General features: G+C 50.5%; 1 protein-coding gene across 4 annotated transcripts in view; it reads left to right on the forward strand.

The window, feature by feature from the left end:
• The window catches only part of igf2bp2a (insulin-like growth factor 2 mRNA binding protein 2a), a 121,601-nt gene that overhangs the window by 13,583 nt on the left and 84,065 nt on the right, over positions 1-23,953 (forward strand). For all 4 annotated transcript variants that reach the window (XM_071354317.1, XM_071354315.1, XM_071354316.1 and 1 more), the window contains exon 4: positions 3,642-3,693. In XM_071354317.1, coding sequence (XP_071210418.1) covers positions 3,642-3,693 — 52 coding nt within the window. The remainder of the gene's footprint in view (positions 1-3,641; positions 3,694-23,953) is intronic.

Below are 23,953 nucleotides of genomic sequence, written 5' to 3' on the forward strand. Positions count from 1 at the left end.
GTAATAGGGTTAGAGGCAGAGAATCCCAGTAGAGAGAAGGGAACCGGCCAGGCAGAGACAGCAAGGGCGGTTCGTTGCTCCAGAGCCTTTCCGTTCACCTTCACACTCCTGGGCCAGACTACACTCCATCATAGGACCTACTGAAGAGATGAGTCTTCAGTAAAGACTTAAAGGTCGAGACCGAGTCTGCGTTTCTCACATGGATAGGCAGACCATTCCATAAAAATGGAGCTCAATAGGAGAAAGCCCTGCCTCCAGCTGTTTACTTAGAAATTCTAGGGACAGTCAGAAGGCCTGCGTCTTGTGACCGTAGCGTACGTGTAGGTATGTACGGCAGGACCAACTCGGAAAGATAGGTAGGAGCAAGCCCATGTAATGCTTTGTAGGTTAGCAGTAAAACCTTAATCAGCCCTAGCCTTAACAGGAAGCCAGTGTAGGGAGGCTAGCACTGGAGTAATATGATCAAATTTTGGGGTTTTAGTCAGGATTCTAGCAGCCGTATTTAACACTAACTGAAGTTTATTTAGTGCTTTATCCGGGTAGCCGGAAAGTAGAGCATTGCAGTAGTCTAATCTAGAAGTGACTAAAGCATGGATACATTTTTCTGCATCATTTTTGGACAGAAAGTTTCTGATTTCTGCAATGTTACGTAGATGGAAAAAAGCTGTCCTTGAAACAGTCTTGATATGTTGGTCAAAAGAGAGATCAGGGTCCAGAGTAACGCCGAGGTCCTTCACAGTTTTATTTGAGACGACTGTACAACCATCAAGATTAATTGTCAGATTCAACAGAAGATCTCTTTGTTTCTTGGGACCTAGAACAAGCATCTCTGTTTTGTCCGAGTTTAAAAGTAAAACATTTGATGCCATCCACTTCCTTATTGAAACACAGGCTTCCAGGGAGGGCAATTTTGGGGCTTCACCATGTTTCATTGAAATGTACAGCTGTGTGTCATCCGCATAGCAGTGAAATTTAACAGCCTAACAGTAACACTAACCCAGCAGTCACCACACACACCTAGCAGACCTAACAGTAACACTAACCCAGCAGTCAAGGGCTCTAACGCACAGACGAGCAGACAGTCCCCCAGGGCTAACAGGAACTCAGCCGTAACCCAGGGCTAACAGGAACTCAGTCGTAACCCAGGGCTAACAGGAACTCAGCCGTAACCCAGGACTAACAGTAACTCAGCCGTAACCCAGGACTAACAGTAACTCAGCCGTATCCCGGGGCTAACAGTAACTCAGCCGTAACCCAGGGCTAACAGGAACTCAGTCGTAACCCAGGGCTAACAGGAACTCAGCCGTATCCCGGGGCTAACAGTAACTCAGCCGTAACCCAGGGCTAAAAGTAACTCAGCCGTAACCCAGGGCTAACAGTAACTCAGCCGTAACCCAGGACTAACAGTAACTCAGCCGTAACCCAGGGCTAACAGGAACTCAGTCGTAACCCAGGGCTAACAGGAACTCAGCCGTATCCCGGGGCTAACAGTAACTCAGCCGTAACCCAGGGCTAAAAGTAACTCAGCCGTAACCCAGGGCTAACAGTAACTCAGCCGTAACCCAGGACTAACAGTAACTCAGCCGTAACCCAGGGCTAACAGTAACTCAGCCGTAACCCAGGGCTAACAGTAACTCAGCCGTAACCCAGGGCTAACAGTAACTCAGCCGTATCCCAGGGCTAACAGTAACTCAGCCGTAACCCAGGACTAACAGTAACTCAGCCGTAACCCAGGACTAACAGTAACTCAGCCGTATCCCAGGGCTAACAGCAACTCAGCCGTAACCCAGGGCTAACAGCAACTCAGCCGTAACCCAGGGCTAACAGCAACTCAGTCGTATCCCAGGGCTAACAGCAACTCAGTCGTAACCCAGGGCTAACAGTAACTCAGTCGTAACCCAGGGCTAACAGTAACCCAGGACTAACAGTAACTCAGCCGTAACCCAGGGCTAACAGTAACTCAGCCGTAACCCAGGGCTAACAGTAACTCAGCCGTAACCCAGGGCTAACAGCAACTCAGCCGTAACCCAGGGCTAACAGCAACTCAGCCGTAACCCAGGGCTAACAGCAACTCAGCCGTAACCCAGGGCTAACAGCAACTCAGCCAGAACCCAGGGCTAACAGCAACTCAGCTGTATCCCAGGGCTAACAGTAACTCAGTCGTAACCCAGGACTAACAGTAACTCAGCTGTAACCCAGGGCTAACAGGAACTCAGCTGTATCCCAGGGCTAACAGTAACTCAGCTGTATCCCAGGGCTAACAGTAACTCAGCCGTAACCCAGGACTAACAGTAACTCAGTCGTAACCCAGGACTAACAGCAACTCAGCCGTAACCCAGGGCTAACAGCAACTCAGCCGTAACCCAGGGCTAAAAGTAACTCAGCCGTAACCCAGGGCTAACAGCAACTCAGCCGTAACCCAGGGCTAACAGCAACTCAGCCGTAACCCAGGGCTAACAGCAACTCAGCCGTAACCCAGGGCTAACAGCAACTCAGCCGTAACCCAGGGCTAACAGCAACTCAGCCGTAACCCAGGGCTAACAGTAACTCAGCTGTATCCCAGGGCTAACAGTAACTCAGTCGTAACCCAGGACTAACAGTAACTCAGCTGTAACCCAGGGCTAACAGGAACTCAGCTGTATCCCAGGGCTAACAGTAACTCAGCTGTATCCCAGGGCTAACAGTAACTCAGCCGTAACCCAGGACTAACAGTAACTCAGTCGTAACCCAGGACTAACAGCAACTCAGCTGTAACCCAGGGCTAACAGTAACTCAGCCGTAACCCAGGGCTAACAGTAACTCAGCCGTATCCCAGGGCTAACAGTAACTCAGCCGTAACCCAGGACTAACAGTAACTCAGCCGTAACCCAGGACTAACAGTAACTCAGCCGTATCCCAGGGCTAACAGCAACTCAGCCGTAACCCAGGGCTAACAGCAACTCAGCCGTAACCCAGGGCTAACAGCAACTCAGTCGTATCCCAGGGCTAACAGCAACTCAGTCGTAACGCCAGGGCTAACAGTAACTCAGTCGTAACCCAGGGCTAACAGTAACCCAGGACTAACAGTAACTCAGCCGTAACCCAGGGCTAACAGTAACTCAGCCGTAACCCAGGGCTAACAGTAACTCAGCCGTAACCCAGGGCTAACAGCAACTCAGCCGTAACCCAGGGCTAACAGCAACTCAGCCGTAACCCAGGGCTAACAGCAACTCAGCCGTAACCCAGGGCTAACAGCAACTCAGCCGTAACCCAGGGCTAACAGCAACTCAGCTGTATCCCAGGGCTAACAGTAACTCAGTCGTAACCCAGGACTAACAGTAACTCAGCTGTAACCCAGGGCTAACAGGAACTCAGCTGTATCCCAGGGCTAACAGTAACTCAGCTGTATCCCAGGGCTAACAGTAACTCAGCCGTAACCCAGGACTAACAGTAACTCAGCCGTAACCCAGGACTAACAGCAACTCAGCTGTAACCCAGGGCTAACAGTAACTCAGCTGTAACCAAGGACTGACAGTAACTCAGCTGTAACCCAGGACTGACAGTAACTCAGCTGTAACCCAGGACTAACAGCAACTCAGCTGTAACCCAGGACTGACAGTAACTGTGTGTGTGTAATTGATTGTGTTCCATCTTTCCCTCAGGTTTTGGACGGCCTTCTAGCTCAGTATGGTACTGTAGACAATGTGGAACAAGGTGAGACATGACAATAAATTATTTCTTATATCATTACAATCTCTTCAACTGTTTTTTTATCTTAAATATTATCGATATGCTTTTTTAAATACACGAAAGTAAGTGGACACCCCTTCACATTAGTGGATTCGGTTATTTCAGCCACACCCGTTGCTGACAGGTGTATAAAATCGAGCACACAGCCATGCGATCTCCATAGACAAACATTGTCAGTAGAATGGCCAGTACGGAAGAGCTCAATGACATTCAAAGTGGCACCGTCATAGGAGTCAGTTAGTCAAATGTCTGCCCTGCTAGATCTGTCCCGGTCAACTGAAAGTGCTGTTATTGTGAAGTTGAAACGTTTAGGAGCAACAACGGCTCATACGCAAAGTGGTAGGCCACACAAGCTCACACAAGCTCACAGAACGGGACTGCAGAGTGCTGAAGTAACGTCAGCACAAGAACTGTTCGTCGGGAGCTTCATGAAATCAGTTTCTATGGCCAAGCAGCCGCACACAAGCAGCCGACGTCCCAGTCGCGGCCGGCTGCGACAGAGCCTGGGCGCGAACCCAGAGTCTCTGGTGGTGCAGCTAGCGCTGCGATGCAGTGCCCTAGACCACTGCGCCACCCGGGAGGCCTAAATATTTCATTATTTAAGTGGCTAGAGATGAGTCAGTATGTTGGCAGCAGCCATTCAATGTTCGTGATGGCTGTTTAACAGTCTGATGGCCTTGAGATAGAAGCTGTTTTTCAGTCTCTCGGTTCCAGCTTTGATGCACCTGTGCTGACCTCGCCTTCTGGATGATAGCGGAGTAAACAGGCAGTGGCTCGGGTGGTTGTTGTCCTTGATGATCTTTTTGTCCTTCCTGTGACATCGGGTGGTGTAGGTGTAGTTTGCCCCCGGTGATGCGTTGTGCAGACCTCACTACCCTCTGGAGAGCCTTACAGTTGTGGGCGGAGCAGTTGCCATACCAGGTGGTGATACAGCCCGACAGGATGCTCTCGATTGTGCATCTGTAGAAGTTTGTGAGTGTTTTTGGTGACAAGCCGAATTTCTTCAGCCTCCTGAGGTTGAAGAGGCGCTGCTGCGCCTTCTTCACCACGCTGTCTGTGTGGGTGTACCATTTCAGTTTGTCCGTGATGTGTACACCGAGGAACTTTCCACCTTTTCCACTACTATCCCGTCGATGTGGATAGGGGGCAGCATTCTTACATAGGTATTCCTCTTGTCCAGATGGGTTAGGGCAGTGTGCAGTGTGATTGCGATTGCGTCGTCTGTGGACCTATTGGGTCGGTAAGCAAATTGGAGTGGGTCTAGGGTGTCAGGTAGGGTGGAGGTGATTTGGTCCTTGACTAGTCTCTCAAAGCACTTCATGATGACGGAAGTGAGTACTACGGGGCGATAGTCATTTAGCTCAGTTACCTTAGCTTTCTTGGGAACAGGAACAATGGTGGCCCTCGTGAAGCATGTGGGAACAGCAGACTGGGATAAGGATTGATTGAATATGTCCGTAAACACACCAGCCAGCTGGTCTGCGCATGCTCTGAGGATGCGGCTGGGGATGCTGTCTGGGCTGGCAGCCTTGCGAGTGTTAACACGTTTAAAGCTTTTACTCACATTGGCTGCAGTGAAGGAGAGCCCGCAGGTTTTGGTGGCACTGTATTGTCCTCAAAGCGAGCAAAGAAGTTGTTTAGTTTGTCTGAGAGCAAGACATCTTGGTCCGTGACAGGACTGGTTTTCCTTTTGTAGTCCGTGATTGACGGTAGACCCTGCCACATACCTCTCGTGTCTGAGCCGTTGAATTGCGACTCTACTTTGTCTCTATACTGACGCTTAGCTTGTTTGATTGCCTTGCGGAGGGAATAGCTACACTGTTGTATTCGGTCATGTTTCCGGTCACCTTGCCCTGGTTAAAAGCAGTGGTTCGCGCTTTCAGTTTTGTGCGAATGCTGCCATCAATCCACAGTTTCTGGTTGGGGAATGTTATTGTCCGACGCTATCCGGAACATATCCCAGTCCACGTGATCGAAGCAATCTTGAAGCGTGGAAACCGATTGGTCGGACCAGCGTTGAACAGACCTGTGCACGGGCTCTTCCTGTTTTAGTTTCTGTCTATAGGCTGAAAGCAACAAAATGGAGTCGTGGTCAGATTTTCCGAAAGGAGGGCGGGGGATTGCTTTATATGCGTTTCGGAAGTTAGAATAACAATGATCCAGGGTTTTGCCAGCCCGGGTCGCGCATTCGATATGCTGATAAAATTTAGGGAGCCTTGTTTCAGATTAGCCTTGATTGTTATAATCCCCAGCTACAATAAATGCAGCCTCAGGATATGTGGTTTCAAGTGGCGCATCGGTCTACCACTACCTCTACAATTCGTAGTGGTCCTCTATATCCCCCCTACAGTAGTGGTCCTCTATATCCCCCCTACAGTAGTGGTCCTCTATATCCCCCCTACGGTAGTGGTCCTCTATATCCCCCCTACGGTAGTGGTCCTCTATATCCCCCCTACAGTAGTGGTCCTCTATATCCCCCCTACAGTAGTGGTCCTCTATATCCCCCCTACGGTAGTGGTCCTCTATATCCCCCCTACGGTAGTGGTCCTCTATATCCCCCCTACGGTAGTGGTCCTCTATATCCCCCCTACAGTAGTGGTCCTCTATATCCCCCCTACAGTAGTGGTCCTCTATATCCCCCCACAGTAGTGGTCCTCTATATCCCCCCTACAGTAGTGGTCCTCTATACCCCCCCTACAGTAGTGGTCCTCTATACCCCCCCTACAGTAGTGGTCCTCTATACCCCCCCTACAGTAGTGGTCCTCTATATCCCCCTCTACAGTAGTGGTCCTCTATCTCCCCTCTACAGTAGTGGTCCTCTATATCCCCCCTACAGTAGTGGTCCTCTATATCCCCCCTACACTAGTGGACCTCTATATCCCCTCTACAGTAGTGGTTCTACAGTAGTGGTCCTCTATATCCCCCCTACAGTAGTGGTCCTCTATTATCCCCCCTACAGTAGTGGTCCTCTATATCCCCTCTACAGTAGTGGTCCTCTATCTCCCCTCTACAGTAGTGGTCCTCTATCTCCCCCCTACAGTAGTGGTCCTCTATATCCCCCCTACAGTAGTGGTCCTCTATATCCCCCCTACAGTAGTGGTCCTCTATATCCCCTCTACAGTAGTGGTCCTCTATATCCCCCCTACAGTAGTGGTCCTCTATATCCCCTCTACAGTAGTGGTCCTCTATATCCCCCCTACAGTAGTGGTCCTCTATATCCCCCCTACAGTAGTGGTCCTCTATATCCCCTCTACAGTAGTGGTCCTCTATATCCCCCCTACAGTAGTGGTCCTCTATATCCCCCTACAGTAGTGGACCTCTATATCCCCCCTACAGTAGTGGTCCTCTATATCCCCCCCTACAGTAGTGGGCCTCTATATCCCCCCCCTACAGTAGTGGTCCTCTATATCCCCCCCTACAGTAGTGGTCCTCTATATCCCCCCTACGGTAGTGGTCCTCTATATCCCCCCTACGGTAGTGGTCCTCTATATCCCCCCTACGGTAGTGGTCCTCTATATCCCCCCTACAGTAGTGGCCTCTATATCCCCCCACAGTAGTGGTCCTCTATATCCCCCCTACAGTAGTGGTCCTCTATATCCCCCCTACAGTAGTGGTCCTCTATACCCCCCCTACAGTAGTGGTCCTCTATACCCCCCCTACAGTAGTGGTCCTCTATACCCCCCGTACAGTAGTGGTCCTCTATATCCCCCTCTACAGTAGTAGTCCTCTATATCCCCCCTACAGTAGTGGTCCTCTATATCCCCCCTACAGTAGTGGACCTCTATATCCCCCCTACAGTAGTGGACCTCTATATCCCCTCTACAGTAGTGGTTCTACAGTAGTGGTCCTCTATATCCCCCCTACAGTAGTGGTCCTCTATTATCCCCCCTACAGTAGTGGTCCTCTATATCCCCTCTACAGTAGTGGTCCTCTATCTCCCCTCTACAGTAGTGGTCCTCTATCTCCCCCCTACAGTAGTGGTCCTCTATATCCCCCCTACAGTAGTGGTCCTCTATATCCCCCCTACAGTAGTGGTCCTCTATATCCCCTCTACAGTAGTGGTCCTCTATATCCCCCCTACAGTAGTGGTCCTCTATATCCCCTCTACAGTAGTGGTCCTCTATATCCCCCCTACAGTAGTGGTCCTCTATATCCCCTCTACAGTAGTGGTCCTTTATATCCCCTCTACAGTAGTGGGCCTCTATATCCCCCCTACAGTAGTGGTCCTCTATATCCCCCTACAGTAGTGGAGCTCTCCCTCCTACAGTAGTGGTCCTCTATATCCCCCCCTACAGTAGTGGTCCTCTATACCCCCCCCCCCCCTACAGTAGTGGTCCTCTATATCCCCCCCTACAGTAGTGGTCCTCTATATCCCCCCTACAGTAGTGGTCCTCTATATCCCCCCTACAGTAGTGGTCCTCTATATTCCCTCTACAGTAGTGGTCCTCTATATCCCCCCTACAGTAGTGGGCCTCTATATCCCCCCTACGGTAGTGGTCCTCTATATCTCCCCTACAGTAGTGGTCCTCTATATCCCCCCTACAGTAGTGGTTCTACAGTAGTGGTCCTCTATATCCCCCCTACAGTAGTGGTCCTCTATATCCCCCCTACAGTAGTGGACCTCTATATCCCCCCTACAGTAGTGGTCCTCCCTCTATATCCCCCCTACAGTAGTGGACCTCTATATCCCCCCTACAGTACTGGTCCTCTATATCCCCTCTACAGTAGTGGTCCTCTATCTCCCCCCTACAGTAGTGGTCCTCTATATCCCCCCTACAGTAGTGGTCCTCTATATCCCCCCTACAGTAGTGGTCCTCTATATCCCCCCTACAGTAGTGGTCCTCTATATCCCCTCTACAGTAGTGGTCCTCTATATCCCCCCTACAGTAGTGGTCCTCTATATCCCCTCTACAGTAGTGGTCCTCTATATCCCCCCTACAGTAGTGGTCCTCTATATCCCCTCTACAGTAGTGGTCCTTTATATCCCCTCTACAGTAGTGGGCCTCTATATCCCCCCTACAGTAGTGGTCCTCTATATCCCCCTACAGTAGTGGAGCTCTCCCTCCTACAGTAGTGGTCCTCTATATCCCCCCCTACAGTAGTGGTCCTCTATACCCCCCCCCCTACAGTAGTGGTCCTCTATATCCCCGCCTACAGTAGTGGTCCTCTATATCCCCCCTACAGTAGTGGTCCTCTATATCCCCCCTACAGTAGTTGTCCTCTATATTCCCTCTACAGTAGTGGTCCTCTATATCCCCCCTACAGTAGTGGTCCTCTATATCCCCCCTACGGTAGTGGTCCTCTATATCTCCCCTACAGTAGTGGTCCTCTATATCCCCCCTACAGTAGTGGTTCTACAGTAGTGGTCCTCTATATCCCCCCTACAGTAGTGGTCCTCTATATCCCCCCTACAGTAGTGGACCTCTATATCCCCCCTACAGTAGTGGTCCTCCCTCTATATCCCCCCTACAGTAGTGGACCTCTATATCCCCTCTACAGTAGTGGTTCTACAGTAGTGGTCCTCTATATCACCCCTACGGTAGTGGTCCTCTATATCCCCTCTACAGTAGTGGTCCTCTATATCCCCCCTACAGTAGTGGTCCTCTATATCCCCTCTACAGTAGTGGTCCTCTATATCCCCCCTACAGTAGTGGTCCTCTATATCCCCCTACGGTAGTGGTCCTCTATATCCCCCTACAGTAGTGGTCCTCTATATCCCCCTACGGTAGTGGTCCTCTATATCCCCCTACGGTAGTGTTCCTCTATATCCCCCCTCTACAGTAGTGGTCCTCTATATCCCCCCTACATTAGTGGTTCTACAGTAGTGGTCCTCTATATCCCCCTACGGTAGTGGTCCTCTATATCCCCCTACGGTAGTGGTCCTCTATATCCCCCTACGGTAGTAGTCCTCTATATCCCCCCTCTACAGTAGTGGTCCTCTATATCCCCCCTACAGTAGTGGTCCTCTATATCCCCCCTACAGTAGTGGTCCTCTATATCACCCCTACAGTAGTGGTCCTCTATATCCCCCTACAGTAGTGGTCCTCTATATCCCCCCTACGGTAGTGGTCCTCTATATCTCCCCTACAGTAGTGGTCCTCTATATCCCCCCTACAGTAGTGGTTCTACAGTAGTGGTCCTCTATATCCCCCCTACAGTAGTGGTCCTCTATATCCCCTCTACAGTAGTGGTCCTCTATATCCCCCCTACAGTAGTGGTCCTCTATATCCCCTCTACAGTAGTGGTCCTCTATATCCCCCCTACAGTAGTGGTCCTCTATATCCCCTCTACAGTAGTGGTCCTTTATATCCCCTCTACAGTAGTGGACCTCTATATCCCCCCTACAGTAGTGGTCCTCTATATCCCCCTACAGTAGTGGAGCTCTCCCTCCTACAGTAGTGGTCCTCTATATCCCCCCCTACAGTAGTGGTCCTCTATACCCCCCCCCCCTACAGTAGTGGTCCTCTATATCCCCCCCTACAGTAGTGGTCCTCTATATCCCCCCTACAGTAGTGGTCCTCTATATTCCCTCTACAGTAGTGGTCCTCTATATCCCCCCTACAGTAGTGGTCCTCTATATCCCCCCTACGGTAGTGGTCCTCTATATCTCCCCTACAGTAGTGGTCCTCTATATCCCCCCTACAGTAGTGGTTCTACAGTAGTGGTCCTCTATATCCCCCCTACAGTAGTGGTCCTCTATATCCCCCCTACAGTAGTGGACCTCTATATCCCCCCTACAGTAGTGGACCTCTATATCCCCCCTACAGTAGTGGTCCTCCCTCTATATCCCCCCTACAGTAGTGGACCTCTATATCCCCCCTACAGTACTGGTCCTCTATATCCCCTCTACAGTAGTGGTCCTCTATCTCCCCCCTACAGTAGTGGTCCTCTATATCCCCCCTACAGTAGTGGTCCTCTATATCCCCCCTACAGTAGTGGTCCTCTATATCCCCTCTACAGTAGTGGTCCTCTATATCCCCCCTACAGTAGTGGTCCTCTATATCCCCTCTACAGTAGTGGTCCTCTATATCCCCCCTACAGTAGTGGTCCTCTATATCCCCTCTACAGTAGTGGTCCTTTATATCCCCTCTACAGTAGTGGGCCTCTATATCCCCCCTACAGTAGTGGTCCTCTATATCCCCCTACAGTAGTGGAGCTCTCCCTCCTACAGTAGTGGTCCTCTATATCCCCCCCTACAGTAGTGGTCCTCTATACCCCCCCCCCTACAGTAGTGGTCCTCTATATCCCCCCCTACAGTAGTGGTCCTCTATATCCCCCCTACAGTAGTGGTCCTCTATATCCCCCCTACAGTAGTTGTCCTCTATATTCCCTCTACAGTAGTGGACCTCTATATCCCCCCTACAGTAGTGGTCCTCTATATCCCCCCTACGGTAGTGGTCCTCTATATCTCCCCTACAGTAGTGGTCCTCTATATCCCCCCTACAGTAGTGGTTCTACAGTAGTGGTCCTCTATATCCCCCCTACAGTAGTGGTCCTCTATATCCCCCCTACAGTAGTGGACCTCTATATCCCCCCTACAGTAGTGGTCCTCCCTCTATATCCCCCCTACAGTAGTGGACCTCTATATCCCCTCTACAGTAGTGGTTCTACAGTAGTGGTCCTCTATATCCCCCCTACAGTAGTGGTCCTCTATATACCCCCTACAGTAGTGGCCCTCTATATCCCCTCTACAGTAGTGGTCCTCTATATCCCCCCTACAGTAGTGGTCCTCTATATCCCCCCTACAGTAGTGGGCCTCTATATCCCCTCTACAGTAGTGGGCCTCTATATCCCCTCTACAGTAGTGGTCCTCTATATCCCCGCTACAGTAGTGGTCCTCTATATCCCCCTTACGGTAGTGGTCCTCTATATCTCCCCTACAGTAGTGGTCCTCTATATCCCCCTACAGTAGTGGTTCTACAGTAGTGGTCCTCTATATCCCCCCTACAGTAGTGGTCCTCTATATCACCCCTACGGTAGTGGTCCTCTATATCCCCTCTACAGTAGTAGTCCTCTATATCCCCCCTACAGTAGTGGTCCTCTATATCCCCTCTACAGTAGTGGGCCTCTATATCCCCCCTACAGTAGTGGTCCTCTATATCCCCCTACGGTAGTGGTCCTCTATATCCCCCTACAGTAGTGGTCCTCTATATCCCCCTACGGTAGTGGTCCTCTATATCCCCCTACGGTAGTGTTCCTCTATATCCCCCCTCTACAGTAGTGGTCCTCTATATCCCCCCTACATTAGTGGTTCTACAGTAGTGGTCCTCTATATCCCCCTACGGTAGTGGTCCTCTATATCCCCCTACGGTAGTGGTCCTCTATATCCCCCTACGGTAGTAGTCCTCTATATCCCCCCTCTACAGTAGTGGTCCTCTATATCCCCCCTACAGTAGTGGTCCTCTATATCCCCCCTACAGTAGTGGTCCTCTATATCACCCCTACAGTAGTGGTCCTCTATATCCCCCTACAGTAGTGGTCCTCTATATCCCCCCTACGGTAGTGGTCCTCTATATCTCCCCTACAGTAGTGGTCCTCTATATCCCCCCTACAGTAGTGGTTCTACATTAGTGGTCCTCTATATCCCCCCTACAGTAGTGGGCCTCTATATCCCCCCTACAGTAGTGGACCTCTATATCCCCCCTACAGTAGTGGTCCTCCCTCTATATCCCCCCTACAGTAGTGGACCTCTATATCCCCCCTAAAGTACTGGTCCTCTATATCCCCTCTACAGTAGTGGTCCTCTATCTCCCCCCTACAGTAGTGGTCCTCTATATCCCCCCTACAGTAGTGGTCCTCTATATCCCCCCTACAGTAGTGGTCCTCTATATCCCCCCTACAGTAGTGGTCCTCTATATCCCCTCTACAGTAGTGGTCCTCTATATCCCCCCTACAGTAGTGGTCCTCTATATCCCCTCTACAGTAGTGGTCCTCTATATCCCCCCTACAGTAGTGGTCCTCTATATCCCCTCTACAGTAGTGGTCCTTTATATCCCCTCTACAGTAGTGGGCCTCTATATCCCCCCTACAGTAGTGGTCCTCTATATCCCCCTACAGTAGTGGAGCTCTCCCTCCTACAGTAGTGGTCCTCTATATCCCCCCCTACAGTAGTGGTCCTCTATATCCCCCCCTACAGTAGTGGTCCTCTATACCCCCCCCCCTACAGTAGTGGTCCTCTATATCCCCCCCTACAGTAGTGGTCCTCTATATCCCCCCTACAGTAGTGGTCCTCTATATTCCCTCTACAGTAGTGGTCCTCTATATCCCCCCTACAGTAGTGGTCCTCTATATCCCCCCTACGGTAGTGGTCCTCTATATCTCCCCTACAGTAGTGGTCCTCTATATCCCCCCTACAGTAGTGGTTCTACAGTAGTGGTCCTCTATATCCCCCCTACAGTAGTGGTCCTCTATATCCCCCCTACAGTAGTGGACCTCTATATCCCCCCCTACAGTAGTGGTCCTCCCTCTATATCCCCCCTACAGTAGTGGACCTCTATATCCCCTCTACAGTAGTGGTTCTACAGTAGTGGACCTCTATATCCCCCCTACAGTAGTGGTCCTCTATATACCCCCTACAGTAGTGGCCCTCTATATCCCCTCTACAGTAGTGGTCCTCTATATCCCCCCTACAGTAGTGGTCCTCTATATCCCCCCTACAGTAGTGGGCCTCTATATCCCCTCTACAGTAGTGGGCCTCTATATCCCCTCTACAGTAGTGGTCCTCTATATCCCCGCTACAGTAGTGGTCCTCTATATCCCCCTTACGGTAGTGGTCCTCTATATCTCCCCTACAGTAGTGGTCCTCTATATCCCCCTACAGTAGTGGTTCTACAGTAGTGGTCCTCTATATCCCCCCTACAGTAGTGGTCCTCTATATCACGCCCCTACGGTAGTGGTCCTCTATATCCCCTCTACAGTAGTAGTCCTCTATATCCCCCCTACAGTAGTGGTCCTCTATATCCCCTCTACAGTAGTGGTCCTCTATATCCCCCCTACAGTAGTGGTCCTCTATATCCCCCTACGGTAGTGGTCCTCTATATCCCCCCTCTACAGTAGTGGTCCTCTATATCCCCCCTACATTAGTGGTTCTACAGTAGTGGTCCTCTATATCCCCCTACGGTAGTGGTCCTCTATATCCCCCTACGGTAGTGGTCCTCTATATCCCCCTACGGTAGTAGTCCTCTATATCCCCCCTACAGTAGTGGGCCTCTATATCCCCCCTACAGTAGTGGTCCTCTATATCCCCCCTCTACAGTAGTGGTCCTCTATATCCCCCCTACAGTAGTGGTCCTCTATATCCCCCCTACAGTAGTGGTCCTCTATATCACCCCTACAGTAGTGGTCCTCTATATCCCCCTACAGTAGTGGTCCTCTATATCCCCCCTACAGTAGTGGTCCTCTATATCACCCCTACAGTAGTGGTCCTCTATATCACCCCTACAGTAGTGGTCCTCTATATCCCCCTACAGTAGTGGTTCTACAGTAGTGGTCCTCTATATCCCCCTGCGGTAGTGGTTCTACAGTAGTGGTCCTCTATATCCCCCTACGGTAGTGGTCCTCTATATCCCTATACGGTAGTGGTCCTCTATATCCCCCTACAGTAGTGGTTCTACAGTAGTGGTCCTCTATATCCCCCCTACAGTAGTGGTCCTCTATATCCCCCTACAGTAGTGGTTCTACAGTAGTGGTCCTCTATATCCCCCCACAGTAGTGGTTCTACAGTAGTGGTCCTCTATATCCCCCTACAGTAGTGGTTCTACAGTAGTGGTCCTCTATATCCCCCCTACAGTAGTGGTCCTCTATATCCCCCCTACAGTAGTGGTCCTTTATATCCCCTCTACAGTAGTGGTCCTCTATATCCCCCTACAGTAGTGGTTCTACAGTAGTGGTCCTCTATATCTCCCTACAGTAGTGGTTCTACAGTAGTGGTCCTCTATATCCCCCCTACAGTAGTGGTCCTCTATATCACCCCTACAGTAGTGGTCCTCTATATCCCCCCTACAGTAGTGGTCCTCTATATCACCCCTACAGTAGTGGTCCTCTATATCCCCCTACAGTAGTGGACCTCTATATACCCCCTACAGTAGTGGCCCTCTATATCCCCTCTACAGTAGTGGTCCTCTATATCCCCCCTACAGTAGTGGTCCTCTATATCCCCCCTACAGTAGTGGGCCTCTATATCCCCTCTACAGTAGTGGGCCTCTATATCCCCTCTACAGTAGTGGTCCTCTATATCCCCGCTACAGTAGTGGTCCTCTATATCCCCCTTACGGTAGTGGTCCTCTATATCTCCCCTACAGTAGTGGTCCTCTATATCCCCCTACAGTAGTGGTTCTACAGTAGTGGTCCTCTATATCCCCCCTACAGTAGTGGTCCTCTATATCACCCCTACGGTAGTGGTCCTCTATATCCCCTCTACAGTAGTAGTCCTCTATATCCCCCCTACAGTAGTGGTCCTCTATATCCCCTCTACAGTAGTGGTCCTCTATATCCCCCCTACAGTAGTGGTCCTCTATATCCCCCTACGGTAGTGGTCCTCTATATCCCCCCTCTACAGTAGTGGTCCTCTATATCCCCCCTACATTAGTGGTTCTACAGTAGTGGTCCTCTATATCCCCCTACGGTAGTGGTCCTCTATATCCCCCTACGGTAGTGGTCCTCTATATCCCCCTACGGTAGTAGTCCTCTATATCCCCCCTACAGTAGTGGGCCTCTATATCCCCCCTACAGTAGTGGTCCTCTATATCCCCTCTACAGTAGTGGTCCTCTATATCCCCCCTACAGTAGTGGTCCTCTATATCCCCCCTACAGTAGTGGTCCTCTATATCACCCCTACAGTAGTGGTCCTCTATATCCCCCCTACAGTAGTGGTCCTCTATATCACCCCTACAGTAGTGGTCCTCTATATCACCCCTACAGTAGTGGTCCTCTATATCCCCCTACAGTAGTGGTTCTACAGTAGTGGTCCTCTATATCCCCCTGCGGTAGTGGTTCTACAGTAGTGGTCCTCTATATCCCCCTACGGTAGTGGTCCTCTATATCCCTATACGGTAGTGGTCCTCTATATCCCCCTACAGTAGTGGTTCTACAGTAGTGGTCCTCTATATCCCCCCTACAGTAGTGGTCCTCTATATCCCCCTACAGTAGTGGTTCTACAGTAGTGGTCCTCTATATCCCCCCACAGTAGTGGTTCTACAGTAGTGGTCCTCTATATCCCCCTACAGTAGTGGTTCTACAGTAGTGGTCCTCTATATCCCCCCTACAGTAGTGGTCCTCTATATCCCCCCTACAGTAGTGGTCCTTTATATCCCCTCTACAGTAGTGGTCCTCTATATCCCCCTACAGTAGTGGTTCTACAGTAGTGGTCCTCTATATCTCCCTACAGTAGTGGTTCTACAGTAGTGGTCCTCTATATCCCCCCTACAGTAGTGGTCCTCTATATCACCCCTACAGTAGTGGTCCTCTATATCCCCCCTACAGTAGTGGTCCTCTATATCACCCCTACAGTAGTGGTCCTCTATATCCCCCTACAGTAGTGGACCTCTATATCCCCCCTACAGTAGTGGTCCTCTATATCCCCCCCCTACAGTAGTGGTTCTCTATATCCCCTCTACAGTAGTGGTCCTCTATATCCCCCCCCCCTACAGTAGTGGTCCTCTATATCCCCCTACAGTAGTGGTCCTCTATATCCCCCCTACAGTAGTGGTCCTCTATATCCCCCCTACAGTAGTGGTCCTCTATATTCCCTCTACAGTAGTGGTCCTCTATATCCCCCCTACAGTAGTGGTCCTCTATATCCCCCTACAGTAGTGGTTCTACAGTAGTGGTCCTCTATATCCCCCCTACAGTAGTGGTCCTGTATATCCCCCCTAAAGTAGTGGTCCTCTATATCCCCCCTACAGTAGTGGTCCTCTATATCCTCCCTACAGTAGTGGTCCTCTATATCCCCTCTACAGTAGTGGTCCTCTATATCCCCCCTACAGTAGTGGTCCTCTATATCACCCCTACAGTAGTGGTCCTCTATATCACCCCTACAGTAGTGGTCCTCTATATCCCCCTACAGTAGTGGTTCTACAGTAGTGGTCCTCTATATCTCCCTACAGTAGTGGTTCTACAGTAGTGGTCCTCTATATCCCCCCTACAGTAGTGGTCCTCTATATCACCCCTACAGTAGTGGTCCTCTATATCCCCCCTACAGTAGTGGTCCTCTATATCACCCCTACAGTAGTGGTCCTCTATATCCCCCTACAGTAGTGGACCTCTATATCCCCCCTACAGTAGTGGTCCTCTATATCCCCCCCCTACAGTAGTGGTCCTCTATATCCCCTCTACAGTAGTGGTCCTCTATATCCCCCCCCCCTACAGTAGTGGTCCTCTATATCCCCCTACAGTAGTGGTCCTCTATATCCCCCCTACAGTAGTGGTCCTCTATATCCCCCCTACAGTAGTGGTCCTCTATATTCCCTCTACAGTAGTGGTCCTCTATATCCCCCCTACAGTAGTGGTCCTCTATATCCCCCTACAGTAGTGGTTCTACAGTAGTGGTCCTCTATATCCCCCCTACAGTAGTGGTCCTGTATATCCCCCCTAAAGTAGTGGTCCTCTATATCCCCCCTACAGTAGTGGTCCTCTATATCCTCCCTACAGTAGTGGTCCTCTATATCCCCTCTACAGTAGTGGTCCTCTATATCCCCCCTACAGTAGTGGTCCTCTATATCACCCCTACAGTAGTGGTCCTCTATATCACCCCTACAGTAGTGGTCCTCTATATCCCCCTACAGTAGTGGTTCTACAGTAGTGGTCCTCTATATCTCCCTACAGTAGTGGTTCTACAGTAGTGGTCCTCTATATCCCCCCTACAGTAGTGGTCCTCTATATCACCCCTACAGTAGTGGTCCTCTATATCCCCCCTACATTAGTGGTTCTACAGTAGTGGTCCTCTATATCCCCCTACGGTAGTGGTCCTCTATATCCCCCTACGGTAGTGGTCCTCTATATCCCCCTACGGTAGTAGTCCTCTATATCCCCCCTCTACAGTAGTGGTCCTCTATATCCCCCCTACAGTAGTGGTCCTCTATATCACCCCTACAGTAGTGGTCCTCTATATCCCCTCTACAGTAGTGGTCCTCTATATCCCCCCTACAGTAGTGGTCCTCTATATCACCCCTACAGTAGTGGTCCTCTATATCACCCCTACAGTAGTGGTCCTCTATATCCCCCTACAGTAGTGGTTCTACAGTAGTGGTCCTCTATATCCCCCTGCGGTAGTGGTTCTACAGTAGTGGTCCTCTATATCCCCCTACGGTAGTGGTCCTCTATATCCCCCTACGGTAGTGGTCCTCTATATCCCCCTACGGTAGTAGTCCTCTATATCCCCCCTCTACAGTAGTGGTCCTCTATATCCCCCCTACAGTAGTGGTCCTCTATATCCCCCCTACAGTAGTGGTCCTCTATCACCCCTACAGTAGTGGTCCTCTATATCCCCCTACAGTAGTGGTCCTCTATATCCCCCCTACAGTAGTGGTCCTCTATATCCCCCCTACAGTAGTGGTCCTCTATATCCCCCCTACAGTAGTGGTCCTCTATATCCCCCTACAGTAGTGGTTCTACAGTAGTGGTCCTCTATATCCCCCTGCGGTAGTGGTTCTACAGTAGTGGTCCTCTATATCCCCCTACGGTAGTGGTCCTCTATATCCCCCCCCTACAGTAGTGGTCCTCTATATCCCCTCTACAGTAGTGGTCCTCTATATCCCCCCCCCTACAGTAGTGGTCCTCTATATCCCCCTACAGTAGTGGTCCTCTATATCCCCCCTACAGTAGTGGTCCTCTATATCCCCCCTACAGTAGTGGTCCTCTATATTCCCTCTACAGTAGTGGTCCTCTATATCCCCCCTACAGTAGTGGTCCTCTATATCCCCCTACAGTAGTGGTTCTACAGTAGTGGTCCTCTATATCCCCCCTACAGTAGTGGTCCTGTATATCCCCCCTAAAGTAGTGGTCCTCTATATCCCCCCTACAGTAGTGGTCCTCTATATCCTCCCTACAGTAGTGGTCCTCTATATCCCCTCTACAGTAGTGGTCCTCTATATCCCCCCTACAGTAGTGGTCCTCTATATCACCCCTACAGTAGTGGTCCTCTATATCACCCCTACAGTAGTGGTCCTCTATATCCCCCTACAGTAGTGGTTCTACAGTAGTGGTCCTCTATATCTCCCTACAGTAGTGGTTCTACAGTAGTGGTCCTCTATATCCCCCCTACAGTAGTGGTCCTCTATATCACCCCTACAGTAGTGGTCCTCTATATCCCCCCTACATTAGTGGTTCTACAGTAGTGGTCCTCTATATCCCCCTACGGTAGTGGTCCTCTATATCCCCCTACGGTAGTGGTCCTCTATATCCCCCTACGGTAGTAGTCCTCTATATCCCCCCTCTACAGTAGTGGTCCTCTATATCCCCCCTACAGTAGTGGTCCTCTATATCACCCCTACAGTAGTGGTCCTCTATATCCCCTCTACAGTAGTGGTCCTCTATATCCCCCCTACAGTAGTGGTCCTCTATATCACCCCTACAGTAGTGGTCCTCTATATCACCCCTACAGTAGTGGTCCTCTATATCCCCCTACAGTAGTGGTTCTACAGTAGTGGTCCTCTATATCCCCCTGCGGTAGTGGTTCTACAGTAGTGGTCCTCTATATCCCCCTACGGTAGTGGTCCTCTATATCCCCCTACGGTAGTGGTCCTCTATATCCCCCTACGGTAGTAGTCCTCTATATCCCCCCTCTACAGTAGTGGTCCTCTATATCCCCCCTACAGTAGTGGTCCTCTATATCCCCCCTACAGTAGTGGTCCTCTATCACCCCTACAGTAGTGGTCCTCTATATCCCCCTACAGTAGTGGTCCTCTATATCCCCCCTACAGTAGTGGTCCTCTATATCCCCCCTACAGTAGTGGTCCTCTATATCCCCCCTACAGTAGTGGTCCTCTATATCCCCCTACAGTAGTGGTTCTACAGTAGTGGTCCTCTATATCCCCCTGCGGTAGTGGTTCTACAGTAGTGGTCCTCTATATCCCCCTACGGTAGTGGTCCTCTATATCCCTATACGGTAGTGGTCCTCTATATCCCCCTACAGTAGTGGTTCTACAGTAGTGGTCCTCTATATCCCCCTACAGTAGTGGTCCTCTATATCCCCCTACAGTAGTGGTTCTACAGTAGTGGTCCTCTATATCCCCCCACAGTAGTGGTTCTACAGTAGTGGTCCTCTATAGCCCCCTACAGTAGTGGTTCTACAGTAGTGGTCCTCTATATCCCCCCTACAGTAGTGGTCCTCTATATCCCCCCTACAGTAGTGGTCCTTTATATCCCCTCTACAGTAGTGGTCCTCTATATCCCCCCTACAGTAGTGGTCCTCTATATCCCCCTACAGTAGTGGACCTCTATATCCCCCCTACAGTAGTGGTCCTCTATATCCCCCCTACAGTAGTGGTCCTCTATATCCCCTCTACAGTAGTGGTCCTCTATATCCCCCCCCCCTACAGTAGTGGTCCTCTATATCCCCCTACAGTAGTGGTCCTCTATATCACCCCTACAGTAGTGGTCCTCTATATCCCCCTACAGTAGGGGTCCTCTATATCCCCCCTACAGTAGTGGTCCTCTATATCCCCCCTACAGTAGTGGTCCTCTATATCACCCCTACAGTAGTGGTCCTCTATATCACCCCTACAGTAGTGGTCCTCTATATCCCCCTACAGTAGTGGGTCTACAGTAGTGGTCCTCTATATCCCCCTGCGGTAGTGGTTCTACAGTAGTGGTCCTCTATATCCCCCTACGGTAGTGGTCCTCTATATCCCTATACGGTAGTGGTCCTCTATATCCCCCTACAGTAGTGGTTCTACAGTAGTGGTCCTCTATATCCCCCCTACAGTAGTGGTCCTCTATATCCCCCTACAGTAGTGGTTCTACAGTAGTGGTCCTCTATATCCCCCCACAGTAGTGGTTCTACAGTAGTGGTCCTCTATATCCCCCTACAGTAGTGGTTCTACAGTAGTGGTCCTCTATATCCCCCCTACAGTAGTGGTCCTCTATATCCCCCCTACAGTAGTGGTCCTTTATATCCCCTCTACAGTAGTGGTCCTCTATATCCCCCCTACAGTAGTGGTCCTCTATATCCCCCTACAGTAGTGGACCTCTATATCCCCCCTACAGTAGTGGTCCTCTATATCCCCCCTACAGTAGTGGTCCTCTATATCCCCCTACAGTAGTGGACCTCTATATCCCCCCTACAGTAGTGGTCCTCTATATCCCCCCCCTACAGTAGTGGTCCTCTATATCCCCTCTACAGTAGTGGTCCTCTATACCCCCCCCCCCCTACAGTAGTGGTCCTCTATATCCCCCTACAGTAGTGGTCCTCTATATCCCCCCTACAGTAGTGGTCCTCTATATCCCCCCTACAGTAGTGGTCCTCTATATCCCCCCTACAGTAGTGGTCCTCTATATTCCCTCTACAGTAGTGGTCCTCTATATCCCCCCTACAGTAGTGGTCCTCTATATCCCCCTACAGTAGTGGTTCTACAGTAGTGGTCCTCTATATCCCCCCTAAAGTAGTGGTCCTCTATATCCCCCCTACAGTAGTGGTCCTCTATATCCCCCCTACAGTAGTGGTCCTCTATATCCCCTCTACAGTAGTGGTCCTCTATATCCCCCCTACAGTAGTGGTCCTCTATATCACCCCTACAGTAGTGGTCCTCTATATCACCCCTACAGTAGTGGTCCTCTATATCCCCCTACAGTAGTGGTTCTACAGTAGTGGTCCTCTATATCCCCCCTACAGTAGTGGTCCTCTATATCACCCCTACAGTAGTGGTCCTCTATATCACCCCTACAGTAGTGGTCCTCTATATCCCCCTACAGTAGTGGTTCTACAGTAGTGGTCCTCTATATCCCCCCTACAGTAGTGGTCCTCTATCACCCCTACAGTAGTGGTCCTCTATATCCCCCTACGGTAGTGGGCCTCTATATCCCCCTACGGTAGTGGTCCTCTATATCCCCCCTACGGTAGTGGTCCTCTATATCCCCCTACAGTAGTGGTTCTACAGTAGTGGTCCTCTATATCCCCCTACAGTAGTGGTTCTACAGTAGTGGTCCTCTATATCCCCCCTACGGTAGTGGTCCTCTATATCCCCCCTACGGTAGTGGTCCTCTATATCCCCCTACAGTAGTGGTTCTACAGTAGTGGTCCTCTATATCCCCCTACAGTAGTGGTTATACAGTAGTGGTCCTCTATATCCCCCTACAGTAGTGGTTCTACAGTAGTGGCCCTCTATATCCCCCTACGGTAGTGGCCCTCTATATCCCCCTACGGTAGTGGTCCTCTATATCCCCCTACAGTAGTGGTTCTACAGTAGTGGTCCTCTATATCCCCCTACAGTAGTGGTTCTACAGTAGTGGTCCTCTATATCCCCCCTACGGTAGTGGTCCTCTATATCCCCCCTACGGTAGTGGTCCTCTATATCCCCCTACAGTAGTGGTTCTACAGTAGTGGTCCTCTATATCCCCCTACAGTAGTGGTTCTACAGTAGTGGTCCTCTATATCCCCCTACAGTAGTGGTTCTACAGTAGTGGTCCTCTATATCCCCCCTACAGTAGTGGTCCTCTATATCCCCTCTACAGTAGTGGTCCTCTATATCCCCCCTACGGTAGTGGTCCTCTATATCCCCCCTACGGTAGTGGTCCTCTATATCCCCCCTACAGTAGTGGTCCTCTATATCCCCCCACAGTAGTGGTCCTCTATATCCCCCCTACAGTAGTGGTCCTCTATATCCCCCCTACAGTAGTGGTCCTCTATACCCCCCTACAGTAGTGGTCCTCTATACCCCCCCTACAGTAGTGGTCCTCTATACCCCCCTCTACAGTAGTCCTCTATATCCCCCCTACAGTAGTGGTCCTCTATACCCCCCTACAGTAGTGGTCCTCTATACCCCCCCTACAGTAGTGGTCCTCTATATCCCCCTCTACAGTAGTAGTCCTCTATATCCCCCCTACAGTAGTGGTCCTCTATATCCCCCCTACAGTAGTGGACCTCTATATCCCCCCTACAGTAGTGGACCTCTATACCCCCCCCCTACAGTAGTGGTCCTCTATATCCCCCCTACAGTAGTGGACCTCTATATCCCCTCTACAGTAGTGGTTCTACAGTAGTGGTCCTCTATATCCCCCCTACAGTAGTGGTCCTCTATTATCCCCCCTACAGTAGTGGTCCTCTATTATCCCCCCTACAGTAGTGGTCCTCTATATCCCCCCTACAGTAGTGGTCCTCTATATCCCCCCTACAGTAGTGGTCCTCTATATCCCCTCTACAGTAGTGGTCCTCTATATCCCCTCTACAGTAGTGGTCCTCTATATCCCCCCTACAGTAGTGGTCCTCTATATCCCCTCTACAGTAGTGGACCTCTATATCCCCCCTACAGTAGTGGTCCTCTATATCCCCCCTACAGTAGTGGTCCTCTATATCCCCTCTACAGTAGTGGTCCTTTATATCCCCTCTACAGTAGTGGTCATCTATATCCCCCTACAGTAGTGGACCTCTATATCCCCCCTACAGTAGTGGTCCTCTATATCCCCCCTACAGTAGTGGTCCTCTATATCCCCCCTACAGTAGTGGTCCTCTATATCCCCTCTACAGTAGTGGTCCCCTATATCCCCCCTACAGTAGTGGTCCTCTATATCCCCTCTACAGTAGTGGTCCTCTATATCCCCCCTACAGTAGTGGTCCTCTATATCCCCCCTACAGTAGTGGTCCTCTATATCCCCTCTACAGTAGTGGTTCTACAGTAGTGGTCCTCTATATCCCCCCTACAGTAGTGGTCCTCTATTATCCCCCCTACAGTAGTGGTCCTCTATATCCCCCCTACAGTAGTGGTCCTCTATATCCCCCCTACAGTAGTGGTCCTCTATATCCCCCCTACAGTAGTGGTCCTCTATATCCCCTCTACAGTAGTGGTCCTCTATATCCCCCCTACAGTAGTGGTCCTCTATATCCCCTCTACAGTAGTGGTCCTCTATATCCCCCCTACAGTAGTGGTCCTCTATATCCCCCCTACAGTAGTGGTCCTCTATATCCCCTCTACAGTAGTGGTCCTTTATATCCCCTCTACAGTAGTGGTCCTCTATATCCCCCTACAGTAGTGGACCTCTATATCCCCCCTACAGTACTGGTCCTCTATATCCC

Source organism: Salvelinus alpinus, chromosome 20 (genome assembly GCF_045679555.1).
Source record: "Salvelinus alpinus chromosome 20, SLU_Salpinus.1, whole genome shotgun sequence".
Taxonomy (NCBI): domain Eukaryota; kingdom Metazoa; phylum Chordata; class Actinopteri; order Salmoniformes; family Salmonidae; genus Salvelinus; species Salvelinus alpinus.